The sequence below is a fragment of the Malaya genurostris genome, chromosome 3 (assembly GCF_030247185.1).
Source record: "Malaya genurostris strain Urasoe2022 chromosome 3, Malgen_1.1, whole genome shotgun sequence".
NCBI classification, from domain to species: domain Eukaryota; kingdom Metazoa; phylum Arthropoda; class Insecta; order Diptera; family Culicidae; genus Malaya; species Malaya genurostris.
Genome location: NC_080572.1, coordinates 118,244,210 through 118,256,582, shown reverse-complemented (window position 1 = coordinate 118,256,582; position 12,373 = coordinate 118,244,210). Strand labels below are relative to the sequence as shown.

General features: G+C 37.2%; 1 protein-coding gene across 2 annotated transcripts in view; it reads left to right on the top strand.

Annotated features, from left to right (window-relative positions):
• Positions 1-331: 331 nt before the first annotated feature.
• LOC131436836 (O-acyltransferase like protein-like) overlaps positions 332-12,373 on the top strand; it is a 37,682-nt gene continuing 25,640 nt past the window's right edge. For both annotated transcript variants that reach the window (XR_009230672.1, XM_058605764.1), the window contains exons 1-2: positions 332-558; positions 638-780. Coding sequence is in view for 1 of the 2 variants with exons in the window: in XM_058605764.1 (XP_058461747.1) it covers positions 450-558; positions 638-780 (252 nt within the window). In the remaining variant the exon portion in view is untranslated. The remainder of the gene's footprint in view (positions 559-637; positions 781-12,373) is intronic.

Here is a 12,373-nt window from a genome sequence, read left to right as displayed (position 1 = left end):
GGTCTAACTTTGCTGTGCTTGAAATCAATACAAACTGAGTTTGGTCGCGAAGGTATAAATCGTATAAATCGTATCTGCACATTTCGAGTTTTTTATGAGATAAAGGTCCGAGAGACGAAATAAAAACTAGTTAAATAAAATTCAAAATTAAAACTAGTTCAAGACATTTTCTAGTGTCTGAACACTAACCCAAAGATGAATCGAGGAAAAAGCCAATACGTATAAGATAGTATTACCTAGTGAAACAAACCGTAACTCCAAAAAAGCTTAAATTTCAGTCTTGATAAAATATTTATGAAAACACATTGCCTGAAATCCAATAGTAGCGTGTGAGGGCCACCACACGATTGCAGTGTATATTGGCTAGAACTGTGCATCCAATCCACCGATTCAACATTCAACAACGAAAACGCGACCAGAGCTGGTGCCACCGTCCGTGCTGTAAAATCATGTGCGCGCCCCGGACAAAAATCAACGTAAGACGAATCACGTGTTGGTGGAGCATTTGCGGTTGTCTGTTACCGATAGTGAACATTATTGCGGATGACTCGTCATTGAGTAAGATTGACCTTGCGGTACTCGAGTAAAGGAGGATGGCACATTTGGTTAAATTATCTATTTCTTCGTGTTATTTTAGTGCATGTGAAAGTGAAACTCCCGAAGTTGTTCAAGTACGATGATTTCGACGAGTGCAGGAAGATGAACCCCCAGTTTCATTATTGTGTAGTTCGAGCAGTTATACATCCTGATGAAAGCTCGGATGTGTGGCATAATATCAGTGTAAGTGAAATGTTGTTAGTTGAATTGAAGCTACGAATATCTTGAGAATCTATCGAATTATTTAGCAACTGAAGTGGTTCCATATGTTAAATAATTTATGTCACATATGCATTAATGCTCCTTCGTACGTTTTTGGTTTGATTTCAAATAATTTATTCATGATGATTGCCATTAATTCTCTTTTCGATATCTTTCTCAAACGATGATCATAAAAGCATTTTATAGTAAATGTATTTCTCGTTAATACATAAATTACTCTGCCTTTATCTATAGGAAGGAAGGTGGACTTTTGACCGCAACTCCGAAAACCCCAAGTGATATACACCATTTTGAAAGTTACTATTGAATTGTGGATCAAATTCAGAGATCACATTGCTAACACTGCCGGTTCCGGGGATATAATCGTACAAGTGACCTGACATTTCGATTTTTCAGTTCACTTCTACATGCATAGGTTCGTTTGAAGGCAGCAAACGGTTGGATAATCAAATTCAAAATTATTATTGATGATTGGATTGGAAGTGCAAATGAATTCGGTCCGATTTCGGGGTCAAAAATGTATTTATTTCAAAATAAAAATAATTTGAAGATTAATCAAAGTACCCATCGCTAGTTACTACTTTTCTCAACACTCACACGGAACGACCGAAATTAGCTCTGCGCCTAATTCGTATTACTGTTTTTTAATTAGTTGATTTTAACAACAAAATTTTCAAAATAACTATAAAATCAGTTAAAATTAAGAATTTATTTTGCTGAAAAAAACTCTTATTTTTAGAGAATGTGTTTAGTTGGCGAATATCCTGGACACAAACCAGCAATATTTCAATCCAACACGAAATTCTCATTGACAACTAATTTTGTTATTAAAATCAGAAAATTTGTTTCTATTTATCTATCACCATCATAACTGAAGGACAGCACAAAGCAAACAAAAATGAAATTGGTTTTATTAACAAGTTTATTAGCCAAAAACTCATGAGAAGTGTCAAAGCAAAACAATCCATTAAAAAGCTAAAAAGGACAGTCTTGTTGAAACTGCTTGCAAATTGTTTAAATGTTTTTCGCATGTGTTACGATATATCCATACATAAATTTCTAAACCGATATGTAAAAAAGACGGAAACTCTTAGTGGAAAGTGTTTTTATTCAGAATTTGTGCGCATTTGAAGCGATTGTGCGTAATAACGTTTTTACGCGGAACAGTGAAGTGAGTTTCGAATGTTGCACTCTAATTGTATATGTCAAATGATGTTTTTTGTATCTTCCAACCTTCCGGGCTACGCCGTCCGGTGTGCTACTTATATTCGGTTTTTGTTTTCCGAGTGTTCAAAGTTTTCAGTGAGAGAGTCGATTTCGCGAAGTCAAATGAAGAAAACAGCGATTTAGGAGAAAAATTTTCAAAAAGAACTTTATGTTTCGTTTTTGTCTTTTTCTCCAATACAACATCGTATTTATACCTGCCAATATAGAAAAGACAACCGCGACTGAATTTTTTTTCGGTAGTAGTGTGCCATCTAGTGGCTAGTAGACATTACGGTGTGAACTTGTTTTCGGTGACAGAGCGCTGCAAATTGCAGAAACCAATTTAACCTTTTATGTTGGTTGAAAACAACGTTTTATTTCTCTAATTCAACTAAAAAATTAGTTGAATGGAAATGAAGTGTGCCGTAGCTAAGAAATGACAGCACGTTTAATTGGTGAATTCAACTAAAAAATAGCCATTTCAACAAATATTCTATTATTGTTAAGGGAATAAGAATTCAAAAATCTAAATTGGCAAAAGTAAGATTTTTTTAGTTGCCTCAAATAATAACTAACTAAAATCAGAAAATCAACTAATTTTTTCGCCAAAATGCTGATTTCGGTATTTCCGTGCAGGTAATTTTCAGGAGTATACGGTAGGGATGTCCGATACCGAGTCGATACTTTAAGGTATCGATACTTTCTTTCAAGTATCGGGTATTTTTGGTATCGATATCGCATCAAAGCGATACTGTTAGTATCGATACTTTTGGTCTTGATACTTACAGTATCGCAACAGATTGAAATCAATTCTTATTACGACGGAACATTTGTTTTTGTTTCAATTATAGAGGCTTTAACCTTAAGGTCATTCCCCTCTTCGAGCCCAAAAAACTTTCTAACCCTACTTACGGGGTTGGGAATCGAACCCAGATGGGCTGCGTGAAATGTTGGTATGACGTGGACCAGCCGACGTTAAAATTCGTTCTCGACCATCTCGACAAAAATAACAGAAAATTATTGCGTTTGATGTTCAGTACGTCTAATTTTCATTCACATTGATCAAATTGAGATTGTTACAATTCTTTTTTGCTTTCTGTACATCATAAAATAACGCCACAGTCGACAATTTTATTTTATTTTTAAATGATTTCTGCGCAAGTATCAATTGATACTTACAGGTATCGATACTTTATTGCCTTTTGATACCTTGTATCGATACCCAAATTTTGGTATCCCGATACCCGAGGTATCGATACTTTGCCTTCCGAGTACCATCCCTATTATACGGCGGGTGCGGCAAAATTTCCATTTGAGCGTTTCCAAATATTTTATTAGGACTTTTGAGAAATGAAACCGAGCGTTGTCATGCAACTCATCATGTCTTTGCTTGTTTTCCGGTCGTTCTTCTCGTAATGCACGGCTCAAACACATCAATTGCAGCCTATACCGATCGCTCATTATAGTATCGCCTGGTTGTAGCAGCTCATTGTACACAACACTCTTTTGATCCCACCAGATGCACAACATGACCTTCGAACCATGAATATTTGGCTTTGGTGTTGATGTTGCCATTTGAATTGGATTCTGGCAACTGACCTTTGGAACTGAACTTGACTCTGGTCCAACTGAATTCAGAATTTCATTTTTTGTTTTGAATTTAATTTCAGAATTTGGTTCCAGAATACAGGTTCCAAAGTTAAAACTAAGACTCTGGAACTGAATCCTAATTCTACATTCTGCAATTCGATTTTTGAAACTGGTTTATTGATTTGAATTTAGTGCTTTAGTTTGAGGTCCGAATTCCTATCTAGAATTCTGATTCAGGAAAAATTCTAGAACAAAATTCAGAATTCAGGAACAAAATTCAAGATATGAATTCTAGATGTGAATTCTTGAACAAAATTTTAGATCTGAACTACAACCCAGAATTTTAGAACGGATTTCTGAACCAGAATTCAATGTCTGATTTCAGTTTCTTCCTGAATTCAATTTAAGAATCTACTTCCTAAATTCCGTTTCAGAATTCAGCATCTACAAGCTGAAACTGAATTCGGATCTTATTTAAAAGATATTTTTTATTCAGGCCTATTTGTGTACAAGCTTTACGTGGCCGATTGAGCTGAATTTTTAGATAACATTTTTGTATTGGATCTCGTTGTCACCTTTTTTCTAGGGGGAGAGGAGCTTCCATTTCCCTCCTGCGAGGATTAAGTTTGTTCGTGGTTCGTCTCATCATTCATTGCCGCATCGGTGGTATTGTTGTTGATTTCGTTGCTAGTTGCTGTAGATGCGCCTTGATGTACATTGTTTGCAGTTGCTGGTTGGTTGGATGGTAGTTTTTTGTTAAAGATATTTTATTCAGGCCTATTTGCGTACAAGCTTTACGTGGCCGATTTAGCTGAGTTTTTAGATACAATTTTTTTTTGTATTGGATCTCGTTGTCACCCTTTTCCTAGGTGGAGAGGAGCTTCCATTTTCCTCCTGCGAGGATTAAGGGGCAGCTTGTTCGTGGTTCGTCTCGTCATCCATTGCCGTGGTGTTGTTGTTGATTTCGTTGCTAGTTGCTGTAGATACGCCTTGTTGTACATTGTTTGCAGTTGCTGGTTGGTTGGATGGTAAGCTGTTAACTGCAGCTGGTGTACTTTGTTCTATAGGGGTTACGTTGGATGGTTTCGTTGAAGGGTATACTTCCCTGTTGTTGGTGACTGTCACAGGTGTACTGGGATTGCTTGGGGTTGGTGTGAAGGAAGCACCGTTGTCCTTTGGTATAGTTGTCTCCTTGCCCGGTTTATCACATGGCTTACCATAGTGAACAGCTTTTTGGCAATATTGACATGTGGCCATCTGATTGTCATAGGTAGCAAGTGATTTGCACGGTATTCTTGTGTCCTGACCGAATGTCACATAAGAAGGTATAGGCCTCCTCAAGCGCATGCGTAACAAACGTACGCCATTTAGAATACCGGGGAATAAATTCTTCCACTTTTCTTTTTCGATAGAGAGAATCTCTCCGTATTGGGACATAGTTGCGCGAATATAAGGATCGGGGACGCATGAGGGTAGATCATGCACACGCACTTCTATAGCACTATCTTCCATATATACTGGAATGTTGTACTTGATATTTTAATGCTCCACATAGTGCACATTATTATTGTCTTTAGCGAATTGAATTGCATCCAACTCTTTATAGAACTGGATATAAACAACATTATTGGTCTTATTGCATTGAAGTAAATGCACACGTTTAATGTCAAGATGCATTTGCTCCTTAAGCAAACCTTCAAGTTCTCGTATCGAAGGTCGAATTTTGCACTGCCTGAAGTCAACAATAATTGTATTCTTTCGTACCGGCGGAGGCTTTTGTTCGTTTGGTTCACTCATTTCGAGATCGTTCTATTGTTCACTACACAATACTGTACTTGATTTCGTCTGTCTCGAACGTAAGCGGTTTTGGTTTATCGACTGACTTGGTAGAGATGTATGAGCGAACTGTGAATTCGGATCTTGAATTCTAGAACTAGATTTTGGAGCTGAGTCTCTGAAACTGTGCCTAAATTCAGGATCGGATTTCAAGGTTAGTATTAAGTTTTAAAATTAAATTCGGAACCCGTATTTTGAAATTGAGTTCAGTTCCATAATTCTGGAGCTAAAGTCATGAACTGAATTTTTGATCTGAATTCCGAGCCTGAATTTTGCTACTGAACTAAGAACCAGTCCTAGGATTCAAACTTAGCTTTTTAATACAGCTCCAGTTCCTAAATGTCCAGCATTCAGGCTTTGGTGTGGATAAATAAATGTGGGCAAAACCAGCTCGAGTGCTGTAAGTATCGGACTAATTTCACAAATTGGTTCTTTTTAGATTCCAAGTAAAAAACCTCTTTTAATCCACCTAGTGGGATGATGGTGCCTTTCTCATGTGACTTGTACTTTTAGCAATACAAGCGTGGTTTTATTGAAAAACTGCTCATTCAATAAAAACAGGGAAGTTTCTTCGGGCGCAAACTAGCAAAGCCTAAAAATCGAAATATTTTTGAGCCAAAATTAGACGACTTTTTCAGTTTTTTTTGCAGTATCGGTCTACGTGACGGTTTGAAATTTTAAATACATTTCCTCCAGTAGTTCCGAATTACCAATTATTTGGGTTTTTATTTGTGAAAATCGGTTTAGCAGTCGTGGAGAAAAGTTTTTATGTTCTGATTTGGAGTTTTTGGTCCGAATTTCAAGGGACCTGGTATAACCGAAGTCGTGATCAACATCTGATATTACCTACGAATTAGAATTTTTTTGTTTTCTTTTTGCATCGTCGCATAATATGATGGTTTGAATTAAAAAAAACCTGTTTTAATCCACCTAGTGGTGTAATGATGCCTTTCTCATGTATTGTGGTATTCTATTCAAAATTTTTCTCTTCGATTTTTGAAATAAACCAAGAGATTGTTTGTGCAGTAACTAGTAGAACATACAGAATAAAACAGTGCATTGATTGCGTAGGTCATCCTTAAGAAAACGAAGTGGGTTCACTATTATATGCACTTCCGGCACCGGAACCCGAGAACCGGTATAATAAAAGTCGGTTCGTACGGCCACCAACTAACATGACATACAAACTCTACTAGTACGCACTCTAAATGACGATTTAAATGTTTGTTGCATCCGAAAATATGCAGTAAATTTTGGTAGGACCATAAGACCTTTCAATTGACCCTAAGATTGGGAATAACGGTTTAGAGTTCAGTTTAGAAATTTTTTTTACGTTTTTTGTTTCGCCGGTTTAAGTGACGGTGTACACACTTTACCCTATAACTCCGGAACCGGAAGTCGGATCCGGATGAAATTCAGGAATTCCGTACAGAAGACCTTTCATTTGAATCCAAGTTTGTCAAAATCGGTTCAGCCATCTCCGAGAAAACCTAGTGAGATTATTTGACACATACTCACACACACACACACACACACACACACACACACGCACACACACACACACACACACACACACACACACACACACACACACACACACACACACACACACACACACACACACACACACACACACACACACACACACACACACACACACACACACACACACACACACACACACACACACACAGACATTGCTCAGCTCGATGAACTGAGTCGAATGGTATGTGACACTTGGCCAATTTTCACTAGTCGGTTTTACAAGTGATTGCATAACCTTTCTATATGAGAAAGGAAAAACTCATCACCTCATCAATTCCGGAACCGGAAGTCAGATTCAGATCAAATTTAGCCATTCTAAAAAGGTTCGCAAGCCTTTTATTATCGAATAAATTGTTTTGCATTTCTTATAATACTAGTTTTTAATAATCGGTTAAGTCGTGGCGGAGAAAAGTGAGTTAGTTCTATTTTGGAGTTTCTGACAACTATTTTCGGAGTTACGATAGCGGATTCCGAGGTCCGGTATATTCGAAGTCGATTCATATAGTCATTGATTGACATGACCTACAAATTGTAAATTTTTTGAGTCCGATTTAGAAGATTTTTTTCCCAGTTTTGCATCGTCGCACTATACGACGACCTGAAATTTCAAACACTCATCACCCTGCATTTCCGAAACCGGAAGTCATATCCGGATAGAACTTAGCAATTTTATAAAGGACCGTAAACCCTTTCATTTTATTCTAAGTTTGAGAACATCGGTTGAACGGTTACGAAGAAAAGTGAAATAGTTCCATTTTGAAGATTTTAGCCATTATTTCCGGTACTTCCGGCACCGGATTCCGGAAACCGATACATCCTATGTTAGTTTGTGTGGTCTTCAACTTGAAGACCAGCAAACTAGAGGAGTTAATTTACTATTTTTGAGAAATTAGATCTTCTTCAACTTCTTCTCTATGAAGGCAATCTTTGGAATTAACAGTTTTTTCATCATCACTAAATTAAAAAAAAAATCATGGGACAATAATACGTTTCATGTGAGCTTAAGTTTGTTAAAATCTATTCATCCACTTCGGAGGAAAGTTAGTGTATATTTTGTGCAATTTTTCGCACATTTTTTATTGTGGTTCCGGAATCGGAAGTCAAATCCATACCAAATTTAAAAACTTTCTAAGGGACAATAGTACCTTTTATTTGAGTCTAAGTTTGTGCTAATCGGTCCCGAGATAGCTGGGAGAAAAGTGTACGCATATTTTTCTCTCTCACACACACACAGCCATTTTGTGTATTCGACGAACTGATTCGAATGGTATATGACAATCCGGGCCTCGGTGCAAAAGTCAGTTTTCACAGTGATTACATATTCTTTCTAAGCGGTAACATTTTCGCGGTTTTCATTACATAACTCCATTCGCATGTCAATTTTCCAATCTGCTTCCCCGTTAGATGCAAAGCAAAGTCTTGGCATTACATTCCTTTTGTGGCATTTGGCCTTTCTGTTTCAACAGACTTCGCAGCTGATTCTTAGCTTACAGAATCATTGCATGGCTAGTACTACGATCCTACTGACACTACGAATCCTTCCAGGTCGGGGCTCGAACATACAACAACTGGCTTATAAGAGCAACATCCTATACATCGAACCGCCAACCCGAGTAAAATTATGAAGGAGCACCTTCTAAAAATACCTAAGGGAGTGGAAAATGTAGGAGAAATGAAGAAAGCATGGGTTCCTGTTCAACAAGGGAGAACAAATTTGTATCTGAGGTTGTTTCGTCTTCTCTATCTGAATAAGTCATAATCTTGGCCTCATTAATAGTTAAAAGTTTACTCAGAAGTTTCGAGTTAGGTGGTAACAAAATGGTTACAAACCTTGATATGCAAAGATCAATATAACAACAACCTTCCCAGCTATAGTGAGCGCTGTAAACTTATCGATTTAGACTTGTTATCCGTACGCTGAGATTTTTTACAGTCTCGAACTGATTGCCCCGAATTGTTACATAAACTGAACCTATCTATTAACTTTCGCAACCTCCGATCTCATCCATTTCTCAGAATTCATTCTGTTTGCACTAATTACAGCTATAACGAACAGTTTTCTAGTATGTGCCGTCTATTTAACCGATGTTCTCAGGTGTTCGATTTTCACCTATCTCGCAACACCATGAAAAAATATTTCAGAATTACTCTAGTTCTTAAGTACTAAGGCGAGCAATAGAATTATGTCGTTTTCGCTTGATGCCAAACCTAACCCAGTTTTCACCCTAACTGCTGTCAAACCGTTTGTTTGAAGCTAGTTTCGAACCTAGTTTTAACGTTGTTGAACTGAAAATCGAGTCAGTTTCGAACCTGGTTGTTATATCAGGTTTGCTCAAACCCCCGTTGCTAAGTGCGAAATCAACACAGTTTCGTGAGAAGTGTTTGTTTGATGAAACTACCCTGGGTCAGTGTCAGTTTTCTCAAGCGAAAACGACATTAGTTTTAATTTCCAGTAATAAGTATATGACATAGTATTTTTTGGATTATTTTGATCTGTCCCACTCAGTCTCTCCACAATCTCCATCGGAAACTAACTAGATTCGCTCGTCGAAATTAACCCGGTCCTCCCTTCTATTTTTTTCTGTTTCCCATAATCCCTTTTTTCGATCACTAATCAGATCTTCATGCCGATTCTAACCACGTCGTTTTCTCTGTCTTCCCCCATCTTTTCAATCACTAATCAGATCTTCATGCCGATTCCGTCACTTTCTCTGTCTTCCACCATCTTTTTGGTCACTAATTAAGATCTACATTGCCGATTCCAACACCGTCGTTAGTCCACGCTCGTTTACCACGGCACCCCCTCACCAACCCACCCCTTTATTGTACCATTTACCTACCCACTTTTTTTTAACAATTAATTAATTTTTAGTTGGCTTGACGTAAAGCCGCCATATAACAAAGTTCAGTTTTGCAAAGACTGAGCGGAAACATATATTGGAAAAGCCAAATGAATGAAAAACTAACAGAAAAGATGATTTATTGGAAATAGATACGCTCAGAGACAGGACTCGAACCTGCGTTCTTATGCATTCCGTGCATACGCGCTACCATTTCGCCACTCTGAATCTTGTTTTAGTCACTCTAAAACGCCAGTCAGAGACAGTAGAGCGTACATCGAACACGGTCTACATCCTGGCCGTCACCCGACCGATACCTTACATCCAAACATCTTCTCTGTCCATCAAACACTCACACCAAAAAATATTGAATAATACACGTGACTTAATTCCTCATACGATGTAATTCATAAAGACCTAATTTGTCAAGTGATGGAAATTTTTATTTGTAATGACTTAATGGTAGATTAGCTTGAATTTTACTGGTTTCGACTGTAACTTGCGTTCTGCTAGCAGGTGCGACTGTATGAATTCAAATGCACCTTTTACCAGCCAAGCAGATGCATGCTTCTGTGGCTCGGTCGATTAACAGACGTACTTGCGATCCAATGATTCTCGGTTCAAGTCGCGACGGTTGCTCTCAGTATTCTTTTTTTTATGAATTTCATGTATGGAGTTTTAGACACAATATTCAATGTTCTCCACGTAAATTTGCGTGAACTGCGACGCTCCATTTATGTGCATCTAATAACATGTAAAAATTGTTAAGTGAGTCTTCTCGCTTTATACCTATTTCTCCGATCAAGCATTGATTGGCACGGAAAAGCTTCGATACCACTGGTGCAGCAGTACTATAAATGCTTAGGGGTGAAGGGCGAATATGTAGAAAAGTGAAGTCGTTTTGAAGGGATTAGTGCTTATGAAGCCTCTTTTATAAGACTATAATTTTGTTGTTTTGACAAAACGGCCCTTACTTCCCGAATATGCTCGTAGAGTTGGAAAGAGTTTTTTTTTTCAAATATCACAATATCCTGGGTGACGGCCAGAATGTAGGCCATGTTCGATGTACGTTCTACCATGTCTGACTGGCGTTTTAGAGTGACTAAAACAAGATTCAGAGTGGCGAAATGGTAGCGCGTATGCACGGAATGCATAAGAACGCAGGTTCGAGTCCTGTCTCTGAGCGTATCTTTTCCCAATAAATCATCTTTTCTGTTAGTTTTTCATTCATTTGGCTTCTCCAATATATGTTTCCGCTCAGTCATTGCAAAACTACCCACTTTGTTCTCCTCTCTCACCTTTTAAGCAAGAGCACTATTATTGCCCTGTAATGCTTGGTGTCATCAACTAGTTATAGGGTTAAAGATTTAGTTTTAATTGTTAGAGTTAAGTCCAAATGTATCTGTTGGATCATTGTAACCTGTTGATACAAATGATGAGGAGGTTTTGTGCCTGCTGGAGAGAGAGATTGCCAAATTTTATCTCCATAGGTCTTTTCCCTGCTCCCAAATAAAATAAAATAAAAAATAAAATAAAAATATATCTAATTTTTTTTTAAATTTAGTACGACTATTCAGTTGTTATTATTCATATTTTGGAGGAAAGACTTTAAAGCGCAAAACTAAAAATAGATTTCGTGAGGCATGAAATCCATACTTTTAGGTGATTTGACTTGCCATAGAAAATGACTTGCAGCAACGCGACTAGTTTCGAACCGGAAAATTTTGAACTGGCAACATACGCTGCACGGGCAAAATTCCGATTCAAGAAATGAGCAAAACGAGTCATGATTTGGGGAAAATAACATATTTTCATGGTATGATAATACACCATGATTAAAAGTTCTCGGATCATGATTCATTTGGACTGATTTCATTGAAATTTGGGGTAACGCATTTGACGTTGTTGGGTATAACTTCAGGCGTGTTTCTGCCACAATGGTAATCTTTGCAACATAAATTCAGGCGTTATGTTTTAAAATATGAAGATTTCAAATATGAATTAAATGGAATGGTGTAAAAGTGTGTGGCGTATTGTTTACACGATTTCAACTAACGTCCCAAATAATGTACATTTCAATAGCAAAACAGTGAAAAGAACAACGAATTCCTTTTAATCTGAAGCATGAACAATTTAAATATGTTTTTGAACAATCACGACACCTAAAATAACATGTTTACTTGCGTTCATTGCTCCAGTTTTGATTTTTTGTGTCAGAATTTGAAACACATAAACACGTGTGAATCAAACCTCTTAAAAAGATACTCTATGAAACAAATTAATCAAACTGGTTGAACAAAAATAAATCTAATTTTCGTTAGATGGTGCTCCTAATTTACAGTCGAATTTATATTTCGGTTTACGCTAGTTCTCGAAATATTATTTTATCAACAACAGTCACATCGAATATGTAAGAATACATTCAGATATATTCATACAAAATGTAAAACTTTTGTCAATTTTCGATTCATTATCTTTATGTTGTCAATTTTCTGTCAGCCGGTGGGTAAACCAACACAATTATAAAATGAATATGC